The following is a 27440-nucleotide window of genomic DNA, read 5'->3' on the forward strand; positions in this document are numbered from 1 at the left end:
TCTTATAGTTGTTGTCACACTATTATTGTCTTCTGAGTTTGGGTCTTTGTCTTCCAGCTACCACAGTAGCTTTCTATGGTCAAGTTCTTTTTTTGTTGTTTGTACATTTTCCCAATCTACTTTTTGACTTCAAGCTTTTTTGTTAAAATTGGACTGTGAATACAAGAATCTAAGACAAATCCAAAAGATCCACAATGGAAAATGGTATCCACATCCAGAGAAAAACTTTGGAGTCTGAATGCAGATGGAAGATTCTCTTTTTGCTCGTCTTTTTGTTGTTGTTGTTGTTTTGTTTTATTTTTCTTTTCCGTGGTTACTCACATTAGTTTTAATTTTTTACTTCATGAATAATGTGAAAATAAGTTTAATGTGAATTTATTGTGAAGTAGAGCCTATATCAGATTGTATGCCTTCTTGAGGAGGGGAGGCAGAGAGGGAGGGGGAGAAAATTTCAAATTCAAAATTTTATGGAAGTAAATGTTAAAAACTAAAAATAAATAAATAAATTTAAGAAATAATAAAATTGGTCTGTGCTGAACAGGATTGGAAAGGCCCCATCCCAGGCTTTAGGCTTTTTCATGCTGCTCTTTTCAGAGCTCTTTTGACCATGTGCAAATTTCCAGTGATTGAAAGGTGATCTAATATGGGGAAAAGTGTGATAACTGCTCTCCTGGTCAGCACTCTGGTCTTTGCCCGGGAATGATCCCTGCTTCCGTGTAGCCTAGGTGCTAGTGCTTCTCTTGGTCCTTGAACTGTGACCAGGTCCGTTGCTCCCTTATGACTGATTAGAATCTCTCCTTTATGTCCTGAAACCGTGACCCAGAACTGCTTCTGGACAATAGAGCTTCCAATCAGCACCAGCTCCACCCAGAGCTAGCAAAGGATCCCCTTACATTTCTTTCTGACTAGTTTTCCAAATCCTTATTTTCTCTGCTTCTGCCAGCATCAGAGGCACCTCTGAGGACCACTGTTAGTGCTGCTGCTCCAACTCAGTGTACTAGATCTCTCCTGTCAATCTTCCGAACTGTTTTAGGCTGGAAAAAAATCTCTCCCCCTGAATTCTTGTTGGGTTTGCCACTCCCAAACTTGATGTGAAGTGCTATTTCAGTCCCTTTCCCCACCCTCCCCTTTGCAGTCACTCCACTAACCTGGGCACTCTTCACTTCTCCCTCTTTACTAATTCACCTGGTGGTCTCATTATTTCCCATAGATTTAATTAATTACTGTCTTCGTACTGATGGTTTTCAAATCTACCTCTTCTGTCCCATATGCTCTGCTGACCTCCAATCTCACATTTCAACTGCTTCACTATCTCTCACCCCTCATATACAATTTGTGGCCAAGACCTATCAAGTTCACCTTTGTAATATCTCTCAGATATGCCCTTTCTCTCCTTTTATACTGCCACCACCCTAGAGCAGGCCCTCATTTCCTCACCCCTAGACTTTTATAATAATTATCCTCCTAGTGGGTCTGCCTGCCTCTAGACTCTCTCCACTGTAATCTATTCTCTGTTCAGTCACCAAAGTGCTTTTTCTAAAGTGTAGGTGCAATCTTGTCATTCTCCTGCTCAATTAACTCTGATGATTCCCTGTCACATTTAGGAGCAAATATAAAATGCTCTGATATTCAAAGATCTTCTTAACCTATCACCCCCCAAATACACACACACACGCACACACACACAGACATACACACATGCACACATGCACACACACATACATATATACATTGACATATACACACATGCATGCACACACACATACATACATACACACACATACACACACACACACACACACACACACACACACACACACACACACTGTGCTTTTCAGTGCAGAGATACAGACCTTTTTGTTTTACAAGCAAAACCCTCCATCTCTTTGTCCTAAGCATTTTCTCTGGCTGTCCCTCAAGCCTGGAACACTGTCACTCTGAAACTCCTCCTACTGACTTCCCTAGCTTCTTTTACATTCTAGCTAAATTCCTAACTTTTACAGGAAGACTTTCTTAATCCCCTTTAATTATATTGACTGCTTTCAGCCAATAATTTTCCTATTTATCTTGTATAAAGCCTGTTTGTACATCTGTGCTTGCTGTGATCTCCCCTCCTCCCCTTAGATTGTGAGTTCCTTGAGGGCTAAAACTGCCTTTTGCCTCTTTCTCAATCTTTACTACTTAGCATAGTTCCTGGTATGCAGCAAGCACTTAATAAATATTTATTGATTAAATAATTGATTGAAAGGCTTAGGGAATTCAAGTCAGTACAACAATTAACCACTCTCCAGAGGGCTGAAAATGATGCATATGCTAGCCAGCTCTCAACAGAGAGGTGATCGACCTAGAATGCAAAATTCGTCATACGTTTTTGATCATGGATGATGAGGGAATTTGTTTCACTTGACTATGCATTTTGTTATAAGCATTTTTCTTTCTGTTCTTTCCTCCTTTTTTTCCTTCCTTCCTTCCTTTCTTCTTTCTTTCCTTTTTTATGGAGAGGATGGGGAGAATCAAAATAAATAGGAAAAATATTTAAATAAAGTAGAAAAATATAAATTCAACAGATGAAGGAAAAATATCTTATAACTAATGTCTACATATGTCAGGTGAGGAATGGAAGTGCACAGAAGCTGAAAGGAGCTTGTATTGTTTTCCTTTAAGTTCTTCCTCTGACTTACGCTTTACCATGTTTTTCTTTAGGACAAACAGAGGACTTTGAATTTGAAGGGCTGTCAACCCTGCCCCCTTCTATAAATCAAATGCTGCCCAAGTTTAATATGGATGCATTTTGTGAATTTAAGAAAATACATTAATAATTATTTTGTTGAACCTAGATGCCAACAAAATGAACATCCATTTTAGATGGCACAATTAATTAAAAGTGCAAATGAAGCTCTGTAGACATTAAAAAAGCTTTTTTGGAAGCAACTTGAGAACTGGTTTGAGTAGATATGATGATTGATTACTTCTGTTGCCTTTTTTTAATAATCATGCAATATTTTTTCCTTAGATAGAAAAGTTTTTCTCTTATTTTGTATGCAAGCGCAAAGTCTAGGCCACTCTCTCTATGCAGTCCATCTTTAGGCAAAAGACTATGTCATTTTCTATTTAGAGAGGAAAAATGTATAACTTGAAATTTATATATAGAAATGATTATAAGAGGGGCATTGTGGCAGAATGGATGAAGAGCAGACCAGTATTGGTAAGTCTTAGGTTCAAATCTAGTCTCTGATACAAACTGTGTCTCTGAACCTCTGCAAGTTAATGTAGTGCCTCAGAGAACGATCTAAGATGGTAAGTTACAGCTGGGTTTCATCTACATTAATGGAAGGAGTTTTCCAATAGAAATTTTCTACCCCAATGAAATTACTATCTTCATCCAAGGAATTTAATTTTTTTTTTACTTTGATGAAAATAGCTTCTTATAGAAATACAGGCAGATGCAGTACTTTTTATGTTTGTTTTCCTCCTTACAGTTTCTTTTCTTAACATTCATATTAGGCATATTTTCAGATTAGTTATGTTGTAAAGAAATATTAGAATCAATGGGAGGAACCATGAGAACGAAGAAACAAAATGAAACAGCAAAGGCACAGAAGAGATCAAATAGTTTGCTTCAATCTGCATTCAGACTCCACATGTGGACAGCATTTTCCATCATGAGTCTTTTGGAGTTGTCTTAGATCCTTGCATTGCTGAGAAAAGCCAAGTCTAGGAAGGTTAGTCATAGTACAATGTGGCAATTGCTGTGTACGTTTTCCTGTTCCCTTCACTCAGCATCAGTTCATTTAAGTCTTTTCAGATTTTTCTGGTCTGACTGCTCATAATTTCTTACAGCATAATAGTATTCCATTGTAGTCCTATACCACAACTTGTTCAGCCATTTCTCAACTGATGGGCATCCTCTCAATTTCCAGTTCTTCACCACCACAAAAACAGCTACTATCAGTATTTTTGTACATGTGGGAAGGATTTTAATTTCTAAATTTTGTTTTTTATGATCAAGGCTGATGAAAATAAGTGATATGTCTTCTTAAAGTGATTTTCATACATGTAAGGGACAGTTAGTTGCTATGGAATTTCTAATGTTTTATCTAATAGTGACTTACTTACCAAGTCACCTTTAATTTTTTTTGATTTAATTAGATTATCATTGGTGAGAATAAATAAAATAACCAAAAAAAAGATATAGCAATTGTAACAGGTTTGGAAATAAAATAGTTTCTTTACCTTGGGTGATATCAATGATTAAAATTTTTTGGTTATTTTATTTGCTATTATTATTATATTTATTGTCATTTTTGCATATATATACATATATATATATTTACCCAATGCAAAGAAAGAGATTATATATTTGTGCGCATGTATGTATATGTATCTATATAGATATATACGTACATATATATAAAACATATAAATATATTTATAGAGCATATAAATATACTTGTGTATTTGTCTATATATGTATGTATATATGCATGTATATACATACATGTATGCACATCTTTGTGGAGAAGAAGGGGGAGTGTTTTGGAAAAGTAGCAAAGAATTCCTCTAAATACATTTCAGCAATGATCTTCGATCAGTTAACAAATATCATGTGCCAAATACCGAGGATATAATTATCAAAATGACATCCCCTTTGCTTTAAAGAACTTATATTTTAATGAGATGGGGGAGAAAATATATAAGGGTGTGGTGGCCAGGTAAAGGAATTTTTGGCCTAGGCAGTCATAGAGATTGTGAATGGAATTTCAAGGCAGGCAATTGTCATGCCCTTTCCAGTAGCGCTGTTTTTATTTTTCTACCTCCAGTAAAAGCAAAAAGTGGAAAGGGAGTGGGAGAATAATACCTTTTGGGCAGATGATAGAATGGAATGTTGAGTGTGCCAATATAGTACAATAGATAACACAATGGCCTTGGAGTCAGAAGGAACTGAGTTCAAATTCTATTTCAAGCATTTACTCTGGGCATATTATTTAATTTCTCTGAGCCTCAGTTTTCTCATCTGCAAAATGAGAATATTAAAAACACTCACTTCAAAGAGATTTTAAGAAACAAATGAGATAATGCATGGGAAATACCTTTAAAGTCTTAAAGAACTGTGCAAATTTTAGCTTTTGTGTCTTTGAAAGATTCACAGTTTCATTCCTCCTCCTTCCTCTCCTATCGTATGCATAGATCAAAACTCCTACTACAGCTTAGAAGACAATTTACCCATTTGTTAAGGTTCTAGAAAATCCATCTTCCACCCCCTAATGATGAGTCTTTCTGAAATCAGCTTTCCGGTCCTCACTCAGGCTACCACTGAGGTCATTGGTAAAGTACTTTCCACTGTCCTCTTCCAGAAAGATCTCAGTACAGTTTATTTTCTTCATCCATAGCTTTCAGGAATTGAGGGCCACCTCCCTACTATGTTGAAGAATTAGAATAGGACCACAATAGAGGTGCCAATTTAAGTGTATGCACAGGATAGAAAGGGTTAGAAGAGTGCTGGAGCCAGCTTTTACCCACACTTGAGAGCTAATTGTTCATTTTTCAGTGTGAACATTTATACTTCAAAAATTGGCAACCACTATAAATTAGGACTTAATTTATTGTTTTGTTGTTTGTCTATACTTAAGAAAGTGATGGAGAAACTGAACAATATGGATTAAACTTTTAAATGTGTTGAATTTTTTTTCCTAAGAGTTGGCTGTTAAACATTTACCAAAACACGAACACACAGTTGACTAGACATAGTGCATTTTATATTTGATCCTGGAGATAAGAGGGAGCCAGTGTGGGGGAGAGGACTTATTGAAGAGGAAGTGCTGGGGATTTGTATGACATGGTCAGACTTGTGCTTCAGGAATAAAAATATTATAGCTGACTGGAGGATGGAATGGAATGAAGAGGGCCAACAATCAATATCCAGGTATGAAACAATCAATGCTTTCATAGGGTGTTGAGAGTGTCAGAGTAAGAGAAAGGAATAGATTGTATACATGAAAATGATGACAGCCTGGGCAGACTGGGAAGACAATAGTCATCTTCCCCCTAAAAGTGTCCAATTTCGTTCAATGGCAACAGTATCCTTTCAGTCACTGTAGCACCAACACAATATTCACAGCGCTTATGTAGCCATGAATATCCTGGTGCACTTCTGAATCACAAAATACAACAGACTGTCCACATAGCAGACAGAACCAAAACATTTATTCAGATACCAGAAAACCAAATCCATCATAATCAATACACAATAACAACGTACAGAACAACACCAGCCCCAAGTCTTCCCCCTGCTAGGCTTCCCACAATCCAGCTCCATTAAACAAAATCGCAAACAAGTCCTTTCACTCACACTAGCCAGTTGTCTGCATGCTTCCTAGCTCTGACTGCTCTCAAGACTAACTTCCTCTTAGTTCTGCTCTAACTCAGCCTCTTCCTTCTCTATCCTTCCTGTTCCACCCATTCAGCAAGCTCCAAACACCATAGGCTCCACATGACTCAGACTTTCATGTGACCCAGGCAGGTCACATGGGTCTATTGGAAAGATCTTTCCATTTAAGTTACCATTACAGTCACTCAGGCTCAAAACCTAGGAGTAGTTGTTGACTCTTCCCTTTACCTCATTCCCATCTCAACAGCTGCCAAGTGTTATCCATTACAGCACCACAAAATATTTCAGATCTGTTCCCTTCCCTCCACTTATACCACTATCACCACTACTAGTTCAGACCAAACCCCTATCACTTCCCACTTGGACTAGCTTCCTACCTGATCTGCTTACCTATTTCCAGTCTATCCTATCTAATTCATCCTTCTGACCGTTTTTCTCCTTTACTCAAAAACTTCAATTTATTTCTTATACTTCTAGGTTAAGTGTTCAAATCTAATCATATGCTTCCAAAGGTACTTTTGAATCCTGATTTTACTCACCTTTATGTTACAGATAGACTGAATTATTAACAGTTTCCCAAACCAACATGTCATCCCCTACATCTTTGCATTTACATAGAACATTTTTCATGCTTGGAATGCACTCGTTCCTCCTTTCTGCTTTTCATTCTCTTTGTCTTCCATCAATCTCAATCCTGGTACCAGATCTTGTGTAAAACCTAACCTGAGTCTTCCAGCTAAAAATCTCTCTCTTTCTCTTTCTCTCACTCTCTCTGTATTGCTCTCTCTGTCTCTGTCTCTTTTCTCTCACGTTTTCCTATAGCCCTTTGTCATGATCTCTTCTGTGTTTCCATAGCACTCTAATACTTTAATATAGACTTGCTTGTATAGATATCATATGCCACAACCCCACACAGCATCTTCAGGACAAGGGTTCACATTTATTATATTTATATTATAAGGATTTCAATTTTATCGTCTAGTACAAAGATGTATACAATCAACAAGTTTACTTCCAGATAGCAGTACTAGATTAATAAATGAGTCCAAGTGATCAGATAAATCCTATTAAGAGTACTGAAATCTTACAGGCCCATGCTGTTCCAACAGCATTTCTTAGGGGTTTTTTTTTTATGTTTTTAAAAAATGCTATTATACAAATATGTAACTTGATCCCTAGGAACTTATTTGACATACGCATGACCTTGAGGGCTGTGAATTCATGGGTGAAGGAAGGAAGGTGGATATGATGACATTCAGAGGAGTGAGTGTAGCATGGTGCTAAAATGGAGTAATGGTTGGCTTCTACTGCCTCTGTAAATAGAGGTTATGGGAGGAACTTTTTACTCTACAAACAGAGGGAGGGGGCCCCAGGTGCAGAGAATACTTCCAAGATGGAAACTTAGGGACTGAAGATATCATCCAAGATGAGAATATTTCTGGGGCACGATGGAGAAGTCCAGAGGAGTGTCACCTATTGGAAAATAAAGTCATGCTCCAAGTGTCACAAGCTCACAAACCATATTTTCGACAAATTTTCTCCTCTAGCCCAGAAACTCTCTTAATATGTAGCATCTAGAATCCCCCACCTTCTGTTTGCTTTCAGACTCTACCAGGATTGTGAGGTTAATGTATATACATTATTGGTCTTATTATTCTGTATATTTTGGTTTATTTTTCCATTCTCATTCAATTTTTAAAAACTCAATAGATGTCAGCAAAACATTAATTGATTAGGATTTTGCAGAATACATCTGTAATGGTGTTGCAAACTTGTATCCAGGTGGACCATATTATAAGTTAGAACTCAATAGGTAGAGTCCTCTGGGGTTAAAAATCAAATGGCCTGAGTTCTACGCTTGATTCTTATATGTATATACAGTAAGTAGCATTATTCTCCAGTAAATCACACTGAAATTATGGGTAGTGAATCATAATCCTTCTTAATACCATGTTGGACTCTCATGGAACCCCTAGCCTAACTGAAGACAAGTGTGCCAGAGCTAGTGAACGCCCCAGGGCTTTGAGTCAATGGGCAGTCAGCTCCCCAATGGTCTTCTGCTGCTTTAGAGCCCTCTAGTGGATGCTGGGTTTAAGCCGAGTCCTGAGTCAAAGGTCTTTCCTGGAAAACATAAACTGGGAACTTAGGAGGCATAAAAGAAAGCTACAAAAGACAGTAATGAGGTTTAATATTGTTTTCTTGATTCTTAGGGTATACTGGCGTTGCCTTAGACTGATCTGACTATCACCAAGTTCCTTTCCACTCCTCTGCTAGGTCACTTCTTTTCTCGTTAGATAGTACATTTGTAACTATATGGGTAAACTGAGGTTGTTTTTGTTATGCTTGTTATGCTTTGTTATACCTATCTTAAAAATCAGAATTCCTTTTGGCCAGGATAATCTATCTCACTTAAGGTATTTACAAGTTTTCAAAGAGTAAACTGCTTTTTGAGGAACTTAAAGACATACGTTCTAGTTTGAAATGTATATTATATAATTATAAATTTATGCTGAATTGTGGATATACCTTCTTTTTTATTATTTATTTTTAACACAGTTTATAACAGATAAAGCAATTCCAGCTTTTGGTCAGGTGATACTTCTTTTTAAAGCATTTAAAATATGGACCACAAAAGAAATTTTTTTTAAAATATGGACCACAAAAGAAATTTTTTTTTTAAACATTAACCAACTGAGACACAGATAATATTTATGTTGCTAACTTCACAAGCTCTTGACCTAATTGTCTCCACAGTGTTACTAAGAATTAAAGGACCCTAACTTGTTGTTGATCTAAAGTCCTGTGCCTAATAGCTTAATTTTAGACAACCTCGGATGTTCCCCTACAAGTAATCTATTATTGAATAGATCTGGTATTAAGCTTACAAACCTTTTGACTATAGGAAATTGCCACCAATAGTAAGGACATTGCAGGGATACAACATCTCCCCAACTTCGTATCAGTTCCAGGCAGGATTAGATTATCCACTTGCATTCAGTCAGGCTTAAAGTCTGCCAGGTGTCAGTGGGGAAATTGAGTCAGGAGAATCCCACCTCAGTGCAGGCTGAACAGCCGCTCTCCCACCCTTCCCTTGAGATCACCTATGCAGTTCATACCAGGATCTCATCAGCTTACTGGCATCATGTATTGGAGGCTCAGATCGCCTTTCTTGCTACCCATACCTGGAGTTAGACTCAGAAGAACAGTCCTTTAATAGTCCCATAGCATCTAAAAATGGCAAGTTCCAATAACCAGGTTTCAAATATGATTATAGTTTCACTTTGGCTAAGGAACTACCTTCTGGGATTCAAAAAGAAGTATCTTCCTTTTTTGAGATATACAATTGAGTCTACTTGAGATTGACATGCTTACAATAGTTCACAAATGTTGAAAGTATCTTACAGTTTTTTAAAAGGGGGCATGTATGTATGTATGTGTATCATATTCATTTCCAAAGATATTTCTTCCTTCTTCTAACCTGTTCCCTTTTACCAGTGATGAAAAAATAATAGTTCAGTGCAAACCAACACATTAAACATTACTGAAAGCATATGCAACATTTTACAACTATAGTCCCCCACCTCTCCAGTGGAAGAAGGAAGGTGAATTTTTTCATCTCTTCATCTTCTTCTCTTGATCATTAATAATTACAGACAGGCCAACGGGTGTTACAAAGGGTGTGGTGCTGGATCTTGAGTCAGGAAGACGTGACTTCAAACTCAGCTTCAGATACTTAGAAGTTTTTCATTGCTGGGCAGGTCACTTACCAGAAGTTCACCTGTTTCCTCATCTCAAATGGAAGTAGTAATATCACCTACCTCACAGCGTTGGGGTCATGAAGAGCTGGACATGACTGAAAAATGACTAATGACTAATGATTAAATGACTAGTTGCAGGGTTATTCTGAGGATCAAGTAAGATCACATTTATAAAGCTCTTTGCAAATTTTAAAGCTATGGAAATGCTGTTAATATTATCATATTATTGTTCTATTTACTTAGTTGTAGTCAGTGTGCCATTGGGTTTATCGGTTCTGCTTAATTCAGTCAGCTTCAGGTCATGAGCCATCTCACGTTTCTCTGAATTCTTTATATTCATTGCTTCTTACTGGCACAATCATATTCAATTCCATTCATATACCATACTTTGGTTAACAGCTTCCTAACTAATGGGCACTTGCTTTGTTTTTAATTCTTTGCTATCGTAAAAAGTACTGCTAAGGGTATTTTGTTATACATGGTGCCTCCACAAACACACACACACACACACACACACACACACACATGTGAGCTTTTTTTTTTTTCTGTTTGTGCCTTCCTTGGAACACATGCCTACCAGCAAGAGTACAAGGGTCTGGATTTTACAGCCACCCCCTTTTTTTTTTTTTTAGCATAATTTCAAATGACTTTCTAGAATGGTTGAAGCAATTCATAGCTTCATTAATAGTGTATTAGTGTTCTTGCCTTCTGTCACTCCAACATTTACTATTTCCATATTTTGTCATCTTTGCTAGGTTTGCTGAGTGTAAAGCCTCACAGTTGTTTTGATTTGCATTTCTCTTATTTTCAGCAACTTACAAGAACCTGTCATATTTGTTAACAGTTTGTAATTCTTCTGTGGAGAACCATTTCTTAGCACCTTTTTCTACTTATCTATTGAAGAATGGTTCTTAATCATATATTTGTGTTAATTCTCTAGGTATCTTGGTATCAGATATTTATCAGACATACTTGATGAAAATGCCCCACCCCCCCCAATCGAATTTCCCTGTTTGTCCTAATTACACTGGTATTATTAATGAGTAATGATTTTTCAACTCCAACTTATGAGAAATAGTATGAAATGCTTGGTTTTCTTTATGAAAGTGAAAATGCAAATACACATTCTCAGAACTTTATAACAAAAGTAGCTTTTCTTTTAACTTGGATAATTCAGCATAAGCAAAAAGGATTGAGTTTGAAATGTGGACTGACTTTGTCTGATAAGAATTAAAATTCTTATCATTATTTAAGCATCATATCGATGTGACATAATAGGGATCAGTGACCCCACAGTATGATCTATGAGATATATTGGAAAAGCAGGTGAGGTGATTTGGGTACTCAAGGAAACCAGAGTACCGATGAAAAATCAAAAATGTTTGACACTATTGAGTATAAGACCTCCTATGACCTAAAATGGGTGAATTTTTCATGTTCTCAGATGAGTAACAGTACCCCAAATTAAGTTTTAAAAAACATTTCAAAGGCAAACTTGAAGCTATTTTAAATACTCCACATATATAAAAAGCTTTACAGTTGTTTACAGCAGTCTCTTTGTCCTCACCAAAATTTCCACAAGTCATAAAGGTGGCATCAGTCCTTTCTTCAACTATTTTTTGTCTTTCCCTTCTTTACCACAATCATCCTTCTCACAAATTTGTATGCATTAATATTTCTTAGAAAACTTAAAATATGTTTTTGTTATTAAATATATCCTCAAAGATTTCTATAAATTTTGCCTAATTTCCCATAGATGCTAGACTACTTATAGCAATTGTTAAATCTCATTTTCCTGGGGACTTAGGTCTAAATTGATATATATTTCATGGTTTAGGAAATTATGAATGAATAATTCTTACGACTGTTTCAAGATCACTGAATTTAAAGGTGGTAAATTCGATCTTCCAGTCTTGTAAAGTATTTGATTTATCAAGTATTTATTGAGTATGAATGGCATTATGTGCCAGTATTATTCTGTAATAACAATTGTTAAGCACCAAGTAGCACCTAAGGGTTTGCAAAATACTCAACAAATTTGATCCTTACAACAACCCTGGTAGATAGGTGATATTATTACCCCCATTTGATATATGAGGAAACTAAAGGAGACAGAGTTTAAATGATTTTTCCAGGGTTACACATCTGGGAAGTGTCTGGAATAGGATTCAAACTCCAGCCTTCCTGACTCCAGAACAGGGTTCTATCTACTGCACTGGCTTGCTATCTGTATATAGCATGTGGGGGTAAAAAAAAAAGTATAAGACACAATTTCTGTTCTTAAGCAATTTAAAATATTTTTTACAAAGTCAAGATGCACAGGGTAGTAATATCTAAAATTTATATACTACATATGCTAATGCACATGTGCTGCTTACTTTACAAATATTATCTCATTTGAGTATACACGAAACAGTTAAATAATATGCCAGGGAAGTAAAGGGTTAATTATCAACAAATGCTATAGAATGTTCAAGAAGTGAGAGATCTGAAATAGCACCAGTTCACATTTATGGAGGTTTGCAAAGCACTTTCCTCTCAAGCAACACAATAAGAAAAATAGTGTAAGTATTACCCCCATTTTACATATGAGAAAACAGCTTATCTGAGAGGTTATACGTACCCATGGCCACAAAGCTAGTTTATGTCAGTCAAGATTTTTAAACCCAAGTCTTTTCTGATCTCAAGTACAGTGCTGTTTCCATTACAATAAGCTGATGGATCAAATAGATGAGGAACACTAAGTGATAGAGCTGAGACTTGAACTGGAACTCAAATGAAGTGCGCTATTTGGATAAGGTAAAGAAGGAAAGATTGAATCAGGAATTGGCCTGAGATGACGTGTGAACACCGTAGTTGGAGCAAAGCACTCAGTTTAAGAAAGAACAGGAGATATTATTAGGTAGGTAGAGTAACTAGATCCCATGCATATGCATGAGACTATAAACGTGTGGTAGTCAGAAAACAATATCCAAGTGTCAACTTATCACTTATTAATTATATGAAAGTAGACAAATTATTGAAGTCCATTCAACCTGTTTCCTCTGTTCAAAATGAAGAGATTGACCTAGATGACTTGTTTAATCTCTTTTAATGCCAACACTGCACAATTCTGTAAGTAATCAAATTGTTCTCCATTTGTCATGAGAGCATGAGACAAGAGAAGGTTTACTCACATGAAGAGAACCTATTAATAGTCCCCACATTTCCTTGAACTTAAATGGAGTTTTGGAAGAACCCATCAGTGCTAGGACAGCAGAGTCAACAAAGGTCAGAGCAGAGGGTTTTTCTGGTACTTCCTTGTAAATATCTTATAACATGGGACAGAGGGATAATTAGAGGCAGAGAACTGGATGCTACAAAAAACTAACTGAGGGAACTAGGGGAGCAGCCTCTAGATCTACTTACTGATGATCTCCAGATTGGGAGTGAGGGTAGAGAAGCAAAGACCTGAGTCAAGCTGAACAGATGCATTCAAAAAACAGAGGGTGGTAAGGGAGCTTGGGTCCCTTCCACAACCCTTCCATTCTCCTTCACCCAGGAGAGAGGTGTCATTTGTTCTTCATCTGTCTTCTAACTTCTTGTTTTCCCCTTTGTCTCCAAACCCTCCATTCCCTGGCTCCTAATCCAAAGAGCTGGGGAAATTTTAATTTTTCCTTAAGTATTTACCATCATGTCCATGTTTGTTATAGCTTATAGAACTTGAGAGTTGTTAGTTTTAAATCTTTTGGATTACTGGGCTTTTACATCATGTGATTTTAGAATAAAGGAAATCTTCCTTTAAAGAGATGAAAGACATTTTTTCCCTAAGCACAAGGCTGAGTGGGGAAAGATATATATATATATGTACATATATATATATATATATGTACATATATATATACACATATATATATAAACATGTAGAAAGAGAGACATACACATATTGTAGTGATTGGGTGCCTGTTGTTTTTCAGAACCTTGTAAAGTATTTAAGAATTGAGGGACATCACAGATCTAATAGAGATGCCCTAGAAAACACTATCCATACAGCTCATTAGAATAGCTAGTCTTGGTCCAAGTTAGCTTGTGAAGGCAGAGCAGACAGCATCTTTCCCTGGGCTACCAAGCGAAAAGCCTAAAAGTCTGAAAAATCTACTCCCAAAGAATGATGGGGAAAGACCTCCATATACACAATGCTCACAGGTGAAGGGGTGAACTACTCAAGCACCAGTTTTAGGAAAGCTGACTGTACTTGGAGTCATCATTGCTTGGAGCTCCCCATCCCCTTAAAGAACTCCCTCTGCTGGTTACATTTCCTTGCATCCATTTACCAAACCACAGTCTAGGATCTTTTTGCACCTGGGTAGTATTCCCAAGCTTTTTGCAGAAGAATCGCTAAATTGGGCAGAATATATAAGACTACATCATTCTGACAGCCACCAATATGTGGATATAGTTTGTGGTAGTGTAGAGGTTGCCAAAATAATTGTTATTCAAGGTGATAACCAGCAGCATATTTTTATAAATACGGTGGAGAGGCAATGTTGTGTAATGCAAAGAATATAGAATTTAGAGGCAATGGACCTGGGCTCAGATCCCAGCTCCTTTACTTACCAAATAAGTGAGAAAACTTTACCTCTCTGGATCTCAGGATTCTAATCTGTAAAAGTAAAGCACTGGTATACATTATCTCTAAAGACTGCATGTAATTAAAAGCACACATAAATTTAAAATGTGGTGCCAATAAAGTATTCACTTAAATAAGTTAGTGTTTTTAAAAATAGGATACATAGAGAAGCCCCATAAGATTGTGAACTTTTCCAAGGCAGAAAGTGTCTTTTGCCGGTCTTCATATTCAAAGCACTTAGCACCGAGTGTGCCCTTAAGAAATGTTTATCAGCTGACTGGACCTGAGAGGCCATGGAAATGTGCATTCCTTTTATTCTGTTTCCTTGCCCTAACACTCCCATCACCACAGCCTTCTACTTTCCCTCTGGGAGACAAGGACTCTATCCAGAAAGCAAAGTAGATGCTTAGGTTTGGAGGTAGGGGACAGTGGGTTGAGAAGAAGTTTCTGCATTCCTGTTGGAGGAGGAAAGTAAAGAGTTAATGTTAGGCGGGCTACGAGGGACCATGGTAATGCTCAGGAGAGTTACTTGAAAAAATAAAAATCTGGTTATTGAAGAATTCATTTATGATTATAAAAGCTGAAAGATTTGAATAAATGTTCATATTTTTGGTAAAAATGTGAAAAAATGTGTATACTTCAAATACTATTGATTAATATTTAATAAGAAAAAATGTACTTTGAATCTACATGGCATCTTATGACTGCTTTACAGAAATTAGATGAAATCTTACTCTCCAAGTTATTAAATGTTTCTTAATTAATTTGGGCACACTCTCATTTTCATATTGATTGCATGAACTTGTATGTTAAATTCAAAAGATCCCACTTCTATATATATGAGATAAAATAAAGCAAATTAATTTGTGCATCCAACTGTGACTATTTTCCAACTGAATATTCTGCATTTGGTACATATAAAGTTCACCTCCCCATCTAACCTCTTTCCTTCAAGAAAATTATTATTTATTTAAGTTCAATTCAAAATATATTTATATACTAGAGACAAAAAAAATAGAATCAAAATAGAAGTCCATGTCTTTAAAAAGGACTTTACTTTCTACTATCAGAAAATATGTTGATAGATAAGTAGATTCTTAGTAATTCTAAGAGAAGGGAATACGCTGAGGGGCGCAGGAAAGAGATAACATGACACCTAAGCTAAGCCTCGGACAAAACTAGGAATTTTACCAGATGGAGTTGAGGAAGGAGTATGTTTCAAGAAGTAGAAACAATCTATGAAAAGACAAGGAGGCAAGAGATGGAATATCTCATGCATGAAGCAGCAAACAGGACAATTTGGCTGGAAGAGAGTGATACGAATTGTGTGCCAAAGGAAGAGAAAGAGGTGGTACTTGAAACATCAGAAAAGTTTCTGCTTAGTCTTAGAGCTTATTAAGAAAGAAATTGCCATGGTCAGACAGGCACATTAGGAGCATTCATTTTGGTAACTGTATTAACAAGGGACTGGAGAGAAGAGGACCTACAAGCAGGAAAGCAATTAGGAGGCAACCTCAGGAGACATGCGATGAGAATCCAAGCTAGTGTAAAGGTTACATTCCTCAACCAAACAATAGCCATCACCATTTGGCTTGGGCACTGAGGTAAAAAAAAAGAAACAATTCCTTCTTTCAGAAAGCCTAAATTCTGTGAAGAGGCACAAAACGTACACTTATAGGTATATACATACACAAAGAATAAATACAAGATGGTTTAATTAAAGGGAGGGAGAGCACTCAGTGTTACACAAGAACAATGCAGAATAGGAGGGTAGGTGGAAGAAAGAGAGCTGAGAGTTCTGAAGAGGGAAGGGGTGTGAAACAGCCTTTGTGGCGAGTGCGATAGGGGAAAATAGAAAGATTGCCTTATTACAATAAATGACCAGTTGAGATTTTTGTTACTTTATTGGTCAGTTGTTTTATTCATGTCCAATTCTTTGTGACCCATTTGGAGTGGTTTGCCATTTGTTTCTCCAGCTCATGGTATAGATGAGGAAATCGGGGCAAACAGGGTTAAGTGATTTGCCCAGGGTCACACAGCTAGTGAGTATCTGAAATCAGATTTGAACTCAGGAAGATGTCTTCTTGACTACAGACCCAGCGTTTTATCCATTGTGTCACCTAGCTTTCCATTGAGATTAGATAACATAAATTTGCTACCAGAGTGGAAAGAATTGGAAGTGAGAGATACCATGTAAGTATAATCAATAAGAAGTTGAAAATGATTAGATATGGTTAATGCAGACAAATGACAAGCCCAGGACAGAGCTAGAATTAGGAATTTTGTCACTTTGGGCAAATGAAGGAGGTAAAAGATTGTAAGAGACTAGAAAGGTCCTGGGAGGGGCAAGAATCACACAGGTAGACCACCTCCCTAGGGATCCATCAGAATCCTACCTCTGGCACTTAAAGGCCTTCTCTGTTATGACAGGCAAAGTCAAATTGAATAAGTTTCCCTCACCCCCACCAGCCCAGAGGAACATCCGTGTTTACAGTGGTAGCCTGAGTGGAGAAGGAAACAGCTATTTTGTGGATGTGGGCAGCTGGTGTAGAACCAAAAAGCACAGGATGACGGTGTAAGGGAACACTGGAAGGACATAGGTGGGCACCTCTAGTAGAAAATAAGGTTCCTAACCTATATGAGTGAAGTAATGGCTTCTCCTTCACCCCTGATGAGGCTAGCAAGCTAAGGTGTTCTTACTCTTTCTCAGAGTATCATTCTGATCCCCTCCTACTGAGGGACCTTCTCAAGGATAAATTATAGTAGAAGCAGGGATTAATTATAAAAGTGGACACATCTTCAAGGAATGAATGAATGAAAGCTCTTATTAAGCACATAGTATGTACCAAGCACTGCTCTGGGGATATAGATAGAAAAATACAAAGACAGCCTTTGCTCTCAGGGAGCTCCTACTATATTTAGAGGTGTTCAGGGAGGCTAGCACCTCAGGTGTGAAGGCTTGCTGAGCCCTTTTCAGGGCTGCTCATCCACCTTTGGTATCTACCTGCCCCCAACGCTCACCTGTGACTCCAAGAACTTATGGCATGTGTAGTAAGCAGCCACACCTCAGTAAGCCATCCTGGTAGATTGAGGGTAACTGAGAGGTCTCCAACCTCTTGGTGAGTTAGGGGGATGTCCACCCAAAGCATGTGAAGACTTGCCCTGGCAGAATGGGCAGATGAGGATAATTTGTTCCAATGGTCATGAAGGAGGCTGAAGCAGGTGCTGTGGAATGCTTAGAGCTTGGTCAGATGGCTAAGACATTAAGGTTATCCACTGCATCCAGGGTTATCTCCAGTTTTCTTGACTTTTGTCCTGCCAGTGGATTTCAACGATTCTGGAAGACAGAACTAGGGCTATGATTTGTGCACAAATTCAGTGAACTGAAAAATCAAGTCATTGGTCCTTTTTTCAAAACCAAAGGATGAACAACAACTCTTTCTGGTGCAGACAAGAAGTAAAAGAAAGTGATGCTTCAGGGCAGAAAGGCCCTCAAGTCCTAAGAGTGCTGAGTGCAGTACACGGCAAGGTGCACTTTATATAAGTTGGCAAGATGTCAATGCCAAAGAACTGCAAGTGCCCATGGTAAAGCTTAGAAGATCACAGGAAGCAGTGGCAAGGCAAGTGCGGAGGCCCTACTCATCCAACATCTCCTTAGGAGGGTTGGTGTCTATTGCATCATACTGCTTGATCCTATCTAACTCCTTTATTTTACAAAGAAAACTGTAGCTGAGAAAGATTAAGGGAGTAGTTCAAAATCATCCCTCATAGGTTCCATAACCAGAACAAGTATCCTGGTCTCCTGGCTCCCAGTTTAAGCACTCTTCCCTCTTATCACAATATTGCGGTTCTATATCGTAATGGTAAATCTTTCTCTATAGACCCAAGGTTGACTGAGGCACTTTGTTCCAAATGTGTTTTTTTTTTTGTTTGTTTGTTTTTAGAAGCCAAGTGTAGTAGAGAAAGTGCTAGGTTTCAGGTGAGAGGTTCTAGATTTCAACACCACCTCTTGTCCCTATCTATCTGTTTGAACTTGGGAAAATCTTTTCTCTGATTCTCTGTTTCTGTATCTATAAAATGAGGGGATTGGACTAAATGGCTTATAAATCACTTATAGTTACAAATCTATGTTCCTACATTTGTATGACAGTAATAGGAATATTATAATTTGGTGCTGGGGGGAGGAGTGGTGGATGAAGGGAATTCTAGAAGGATTATTCAGGTGAGTCAACAAAATAAGCTGCACACAAAATAGGAATTCAGAAAACAAAAAAAAAGCATTCATTTCAGTGAGCAGTCATGAGCAAAGGCTCATAGATTTACAACTGGAAGGAGATTTAGAAGGTCACCTCCTTCAACCCGCTCATTTTACCGAGAAGAAAAGTGATTCCCAAGGGGTTTAAGTGACTTACCCAGGATCATGTAATAATAGAGGTCTCTTGATTCCAGGTCCAGAACTTTATCCATCATGCCTTCACTAGTTTCAGTAGAGTAGAAGAATAGTAAAGGCCGATGGAACTTGGTGCTGGAGACTGCATCAAGCAAGGAAAGACAAGGAAAAGTCCCTTTTTAGAGAACTGCCGGAATGGAGTTTGTAGGAGTAAGCAACGACCCCTAATTCATAGAGGCTGAAGAGAATGAAGTTTCAGCTTAGAATCAGGGATCGTACCTGAGTCCTTGCTCTGGGGCAAAGAGGTAGTCAATTATTCTGGGGATGAGATAGTTTGTCATGAAGAAAGATGAATAGATTATGTCATGCTAAGTTGGATTTACCGACTTAATGTAAACTAAGGACCTATGAACGGGAAATGTGCTGAAATATGTGAATAAACTATAAATGTAGCATATTATACAAATGAACACATTGTCTCAGTCCTTAGCTTCTTCATACTGCTGTAAAGTCATTTTTCCAGGTGAAATGACAAATTAAGTTGTGATGATCCACTCTGGAATAGAAAGCATCAAATGAGACTAGCATAAAGTGGGCTGTACAGAGCAGACACAGGTATTTCCCTAAATGCTTCTGTTCAAACAGGTGAGTGACAGCATTTCAGTGCAACTAAGATGAATTTCTTGGCTTAGGCGATTCAGCACTGCAAGGACTTGGCATTTGGCATGAAATATCCAAACCAGATTGGTCCTTTGGTTCACTTTGTGACAGCAAAGGGGGCATGGAGTGTGAGGACAAGGTGCTGTCAATGGAAAAGAGAGACAGTTTCTGGCTTAGTCTCTTGTTTCTAACTTCTGTCAAGCAAGTAATATGCCCTGTCTCTAGACTGCTCTTCTGGGGAGGGGGAAAGATGGGTTGTGTTTCCTGCCTCCATTCTCATATAGAAAACCCCTGGCTACCTTTTTTATTTTATGCTTTCTTTCCTAAGCAGATTTGACATAACAGGTGAACGTACCCAGGATTCGAAGCCTCCTAACGAATTTGAGATAAACTTTTCAAACCCAGAAGTCCTGGGATCAGTGAATGGAACTGACTCTCAGTGACATTTCTGTATTAGAGAAGCCAGCCATTGAGAAGAGGAGCTAAAACAGCTAGTCTAGCTTACTAGAAGACATGGCCTTAGAGAAGGACAGTGTTGTTGCAAGGTGAGAAGTAAAATGCCTAGTCAGCAACCCTGAAAACTATCTTATCTGTAAATGGTTTTAAGGTATAACAGCAATTAGCACTTGTCACTTGTTCTCTATATCATATAAACAAATTTCTATTACGCCAAAGTACTCTACAGAATATTTTGGGTATCAGAGCATTTCTATAACCTCAAATCATGAAAAGGTTCCTTTTATTGTTCCAACTCCATTACTAATAAGTGTCCCCAAGCCTGAAAGTTTAAGTAAGAAATTAATGTGAGAGAAAGATGCAAACAAGACAAACAGCTAAAGGAAGCCACTAGGCAGTTAATAAAATTTATTAAGCACCTACTATGTGCCAGGTACTCTGATAAGTACTAGAGATGCAAAAAGAGGCAAAAGACAGTCCCTGGCCTCAAGGAGTTCACAGAAGGAAGGAAGGAAGGAAGGAAGGAAGGAAGGAAGGAAGGAAGGAAGGAAGGAAGGAAGGAAGGAAGGAAGGAAGGAAGGAAGGAGGGAGGGAGGGAGGGAGGGAGGGAGGGAGGGAAGGAAGGAGGGAAGGAAGGAAGGAAGGAAGGAAGGAAGGAAGGAAGGAAGGAAGGAAGGAAGGAAGGAAGGAAGGAAGGAAGGAAGGAAAAGGGAAAGAAGAAAGGGGATAGGAAGGGAAGAATGATTTCAACATGACATTTACATTTGCGATTTTCTTTCCTCACAAGTTTCAGTGTTTAAGGTTTAAAACAAACAAACAAAAAAGCTTTGATTCAGAAAAAGAGACAATTATTACCTATTTCCCCCAAATAGACTAGAAGTGCACTGAAACTCTGTAAAAATACTAAAAGAGATTTAAAAAAAAATTATTTAGTGAGCCCTTCACAGCAATACAAGGACTTAAAACATTCCCAAAGGACTCGAGGCAAAATGCCATCCATATCCAGAGAAAAAATTATGGAAATGGAACACAGAGTGAAGCAGACTATTTTCTCTTGTGTTTTGTTTTGGTTTGGTTTTTCTCATGGTTTCTCCCACTCATTTTAATTCTTCTACGCAATGTAACTAACGTGAAAATGTGTTTAATAAGAATGCATGTGTAGAACCCATAGAAGATTGCATGGAAAGGGAAGAAAAAAGGAGGGGGAGAAAATTTAAAGACTTATGGAAGTGATTGTTGAAAACTGAAAACAAATAAATTGATTAATTTTTTTTTAAAAAAAGAAAATTTGCTTAGTAGAAGTTATTGCATTTCCTACATACCAAGTTTGTTCCATGAAAACAGATATGTATCCTTAGTCTAAGTAAAGAAGGAGGCAGCATGGTGCAGTGGATACAGATATAGATTTGGAATCAGAAAAACCTAGTTCAAATCATTCATTCTCTAATGCCTTAGTTTCTTCATCTGTAACATGAAGGGACTGAGCTAGATCAGAGGTGACGCTCACAGACACAGAACTCCTGAGTGATGCTTGAATGAAATTAAAAAGTAATTGTAACAAAATTGTAACAAAATTGTAACAAAATAAAAATGCAATAAACCATATGTAATATTAGATTTGAAAAAAAAAACTGTCAACATGATGCCCAAAGTTATCCTTATGTATGTGGTTCCCATTTATATTTGAGTTTGATACCACTGGATTAGATGACTTCTAAGGTCTCTTTACAGGTCTGTATAAGACAGGGGAAAATGAGAAAGTCAGGAGAGGTATTGGAGGCCTGGGCTAGAACATTCATGCTGGTTTCCTTGTCTCAACCCACTTGGTGCCAAGCTGCTAAGTATCTTATGTGAAAAGTGTTCGTGGAAGTCAGTCAGTCAAAATACATTTATTAATCATCTATTGGGTGCTAGGCACTGTACTAACTACCAGGGATAGAAAGAAAGAACAGGAGAAAAATGCAAATAAAACAAAAACAAATGAACAAAAGTTGTCCCTTTACCCAAAGAGCTTCTAGTCTGATAGGGAAAGCAACATGCAAATGGCTGCATACAAACAAGTTGTATTAATCCACAGAATCAGTTACTGCTGAGTTGTTGCTGTTCATTTGTTTCAGTTCTGTCCTACTCTTTGTGACCCCATTTGGGGTTTTCTTGGCAAAGATACTGGAGTGGTTTGCCATTTCCTTCTCCAGACAGATGGGGAAACTGAGGCAAAACAAGGTTAAGTGACTTGCCCAGGGACACACAGCTAGTAAGTGCTGAGATGGCTTTGAACTCAAGTATTACTGACTCCTGACCTTAAGCTTTCTGCACTGTGCCACCAAGCTGCCCTACTGGTAATTGAAGAAGTACTTTAAGAAAGGAATTTCTAAAATCTTTTGTGGCAGCACAGTATATGGCAAGAATGTTGAATTTGGATTGCAAAAACTTTAATTTGAATGCTCACTCTATCACTGACTTGCTGTGTGACAGCAAACAGATCATTCAACCTCTCTGGGCCTCAGTTACTCATCTGCAAAATGAGAGATGAGAACTATGAGACCTTTTTCCTCTTTTTTAGCTATAAATTTGTAATCCTGAACTCTGTCATTTTACTAATCAAAATTCCTTGATCCTTGTAAATATATGCATATAAGCCCATGATTTTATCGAAACCGTTCACAGCCTCTAGCTTTGAAGCTGATCAGTATTCTTGAAGTTCTTAATAAAGCCCTGTTTCTGTGGTTTGATCTTAAATACATCACCACTAAAATAGCTAGGCAAAGGAGACTTCCATGGGGAAAACATCTTTCATGCTTCTCTTTTCCAAATGGGTGGCAGACACAAGGTAGGTCAATCTGTGAGAAAATAGGCATTTGTTTGGTAATATCATGGAGACAACCTAGAATGCTTTTTTGGAATATAAATCATCTTAATGCTTAGAACTGTAAAATCCTTTCACTGTAATGAGTTATTTTATTACATAACAAGGGAATTGAAAATAAGATCTGCAGTTTTCCTAATCACCCTTTAATGAAAGAAGAAAAGCTGCGATAGCATTACAACTTTGTATAATAGTATAATATTATCAGATGGCAAATGAATAAAATGTTGAAGGGAGTTGTGAATTATACCACTGTTTATTTCAAAGACCCCAGAAATGCTAATGCTGAATGAGAAGGGAGAGGGGTGACCAGAATTTGGTGATTTATTGTCAGGAACTGTAGGTTAGATTTGTGTTACTTTCATTTATACAAATATACATGATGCAAAATTAAAAAAAAAATCAGAGTACTAAGCAAGATCAGAATATTAAGCTACACATTTTGGGTTCTTCTGTAGGTGCCACAATTGCTTCTTAGTTTAGGAAAATACAATGTTGCACATACGCTTATCTAAAAATGTCCATAAGTATACATGTATCTCTAAAAGACAATTTCGACTACAGCTAGAGATTTTTCAGAAATTAGGGCCCTGTAAGGTAATTTCACAAGGTAATAAAGTGTGTGGGGCTGAGGTTTGGGTCTTAAAAACTAGAACAGCATAGGGTAACTTTGAAAGGAATTTCACATTGTTCTCTTTAGGAAATCTCAGTTTGATCCGATTAGGAAAGGCAGACAGGTTTAATCCACTAAATGTGGGGTTCTTGGGGAGTATCTTGCTACTTTGTACCAGTGGAAGTTACTAGAGGGCTGGATTCCCCCAATAGCCCTCTCAAATGAACCAATCTGGTTTTGGGGAGCGGGGGTGTCAGAGGAAATGCTCCGATCGCTCTAATGCCAGTACACTCTTTTTTTGGTTTACTTTTCTGTTTCTTCCTTTTTCCATCCTATTGTGGGATACTCCTTTGCCAGGGTCCGATTTCTTCAGCGAATTCATCTACAGAGCAAGAGTAGCCAACAATAAAATCGCTGCTCTACATTGAAAACCAGCCTAGTCTGTCCCGGTCCCCCGTTATCCCTCTTTCTCTCCCAATAACTTCTGGATTGCCTGTTCCATCTGTGATTTTTCCCCTTGCTGCTTCTCCTCAGTGACTGCGGACCACCTAGCTCCGTGTGTCTGTGCGATCAGCATGCCCTCCTGTTCTTCTGGCCCTGAGAGACTGGGGCACTAGGACCCAGGGAGGGTCTCCCTGCAAGGCTTGCAGAAAAGCAGTGAGACTCCTCCTTATCTCTAGTGTCAAACTTGACATCAGCCTGCAAGCGGAGCATGGTAACTTCTGCAGCAGTCCTAGCTCTCCCCCTCACATCAGTGGCATGCTTCCTGGAGATATGTTCTTCTCACTGCCCTCTGCTCCAGCAACATGGATTGTCACATCTCCATCCTCCTCCTTCTCATCTGCTCAGCTCGCAGCGGCTTTGGGGAATTGATCGCCCAGCCTACCAATGAAGGTAAGCGCAGCCCAGGCATGGCAATCCCAACTCTTCCCCTCCTGAACGTTGGACATTCTGATGGAAACCTTCTTCCCTCTTTTAAAGTGGTACAGGATGAAACTGATCCGAGAGTAAACTGAAGATGTGCTTTTGATTTTCGTTGGAGAAGCACAAATCTTCAGAATATGTTTCCACTTGAATGCCAATTCAGACAATTGCCTTGTTTGCAGATTGTGCAGCAGAAAAAGAAAAAAAAAAGGCCTAAGTTTGCACACTACAATATGTTAATTGCCAAATAGCCCAAGAAGTATTTTAGTATCTAATTATGATCATGTGGTCCCTAGAGAACTCGTTTAAAAGAGAAAAATGTACTTTTATCTCCAAATCTTTAGTACATCCCTAAAAATAGGTAAATATATATTCAGAATTGTGGCTTTTTTCTTTTGGATGCAGAGCCTGTCGTTGGGTAAGGACATTTGGTGTGCTTATGTTGTAATTAATTTACTGCCTAGATATTGAAGTTCTGTGCATCTCACAAAAGGTGATGTTTCACTGTGTGGAATCGACGTGCATCGTCCGTATAAATAACATTGATAGGAATTTCAGGAAGCTTAGGTTTGCGTATGTGCATGTGAAAATAAACAAACGTATTAAATCGTGTATAGATCGTAGGGAGATGGGAGGAACTAGCGCGTGGAAAGCCCAGAAAGAATATAAAGAAGTGAATGGTACTTTATTGATATTCAATTTTCCTCCCTGTAGTGGGTGTGCATACCTTTTCACCTGATAAATATGCAAACCAGTGTTAATAGCTTCTAGCTTTTCTCTAATACTGCAGACTGAATGGGTCCTTCATCATTTTCTAATACATCTTTCTAATCCATCTTGAGTATAAAGTTCATGAGGACAATCCTTAACTGTCATATACATTGTATTGAGTAATTGGGTGCTGAATGAAGAACTTGAAGCTTTGATGTCTTAGTAATTATGATTTTCCAATGATAATAAAATTAAACATTTACTATTTAAGTCAATGCTAACCTTTTTTTATTACAAATATTAAATTCAATGGAAAAATAAAAATACTTTGAAACTTTTTCATTAAATAAGAAGATTGTCACTCTTTTTGGTGACCTACTTTCACTGATAAGGAAAGAATAAAATTAATCTTCTGTACTTACAAAATGTGTTTACTGCTTGGCCATTTTAATTATAGCAGATAATGCATGTAGCTTTATGAATCTTTCTTTTTAGGCTTTTATCCTCTCTGAATTGTGAAACTGCATATGATAATATGTAAAGATCATGAAAATCAATTCCATCCACTACAGACTTTTCTGTAGATCAAATTAATATTTATTTGAAAGACATTGCCAACTGTTCTCCTGGCATGAAAGGCAGTCTTAATTCTTTTTTTACCTGGACACGATATCAATGGATAAAAGTCAGATTTTAATGATTTTAAAAAGACTAAGGGGGTTAAATATTGTACATAATTTAAAATAGAAAACAGTATTGTTCTTTCTACACCTACTTGAAAAGTGGCATTCATTTGGGAGATTAATAATCTCTTAAATTAACTGCTTTTAGTGATCATGTATATAAATAATCCTGAGATTTTTGTGTTTGTAAACTTTGTGTAAAACTGTAAGATTGATGCACTAATAACTAGACTGTCATAATTAGCAAAATATTAAAAAAGGAATAATTGGGAGAAAAAGGCATTGCAGAGAGCTAATTATTATTGAAACTATACTGTATGTATACATACACTCAAAAAGTGGTTGAAACCATACTCTATGTAAATGTGAACTTAGAGATATACATGTATGTGTTGAAAGCATAGTTTAGGTATATCCATGGGTTCACAAATGTGTGCATATACATATAGTATTCTTTTAACACTTGCATCTGTATGTGAACATAAATAAGCATATGAATATATTAAAATTATTTTACCACACTTACTATCTTATTCTGTGAAATTTCCTCTATCATTCATAAAATAATTAATCCTTCCAAAAGATGATCCCAAAGGCAACTTTATCTTTCCCTTATAGACTTTCCCATTTTGTTTGGAATAAAAATTAAAATATAAACTTTTGTGGATGTAAAGAAATCCTATTAGCCCAGTCTAAGATTTGTGCAGACATTTAATTAGAAAAAAATGCTTAGTTTTTGTGCGGTTATGTTAGACAACATGAAACTTCACAAATTTCACATCACTGGCAAATTGAACATTGGCACATAAAACACTCATGACATTTTCTGAAGACAATAATTTGGACACATTGAGACACTTCTGGAAATTTGGGTCATTTTCCTAATAATATTAATAATGGATTGTCCTGACCTCTCCACCCCTCCAGTTGCAGAATAATTTTGAAATTTATTTGGGGAAATATTGTACAAGGAAGATTCACATTAAACTTATTTTTTTCATAAAGTACAGGGCATAGTTAGATCTTAAAGTTCTACATGATTGTGATCTACTACTAAGAAACTTAAACTCATTTATCAGATGCTATTTTGAAAATTGTTTGGGTTATCAATACTGAAAAAGCATGTCTTTTGGATATTTTTTTGAAATCTCCTAAAATAATTAATGATGAAGAACTAAAGAAAAGGTCTAAACCTTGTCATTAGTTTAATTAGGCACATGATGTTTTATGATGTAAAGATTTGGGAATTAATGTGAAAATTGAAATGCTTGGCATCTACGACAATAAAAAAATGAATTTAGAAATAGATTTAAGCAGATTATAAATTTGCTTTTATTTGCACAATACTTTATAACCAAACTCTCTGGAAAACACTTAAAAAG

At 37.3% G+C, this 27440-nt stretch overlaps 1 protein-coding gene across 4 annotated transcripts in view; it reads left to right on the forward strand.

The window, feature by feature from the left end:
• The first annotated feature begins 24413 nt into the window (after positions 1-24413).
• Positions 24414-27440, forward strand: part of EPHA3 (EPH receptor A3) — a 419590-nt gene continuing 416563 nt past the window's right edge. For all 4 annotated transcript variants that reach the window (XM_072621658.1, XM_072621661.1, XM_072621659.1 and 1 more), the window contains exon 1: positions 24414-24634. In XM_072621658.1, coding sequence (XP_072477759.1) covers positions 24547-24634 — 88 coding nt within the window. In that variant the 5' untranslated portion in view covers positions 24414-24546. The remainder of the gene's footprint in view (positions 24635-27440) is intronic.

Source organism: Notamacropus eugenii, chromosome 6, assembly GCF_028372415.1.
Source record: "Notamacropus eugenii isolate mMacEug1 chromosome 6, mMacEug1.pri_v2, whole genome shotgun sequence".
NCBI lineage: Eukaryota > Metazoa > Chordata > Mammalia > Diprotodontia > Macropodidae > Notamacropus > Notamacropus eugenii.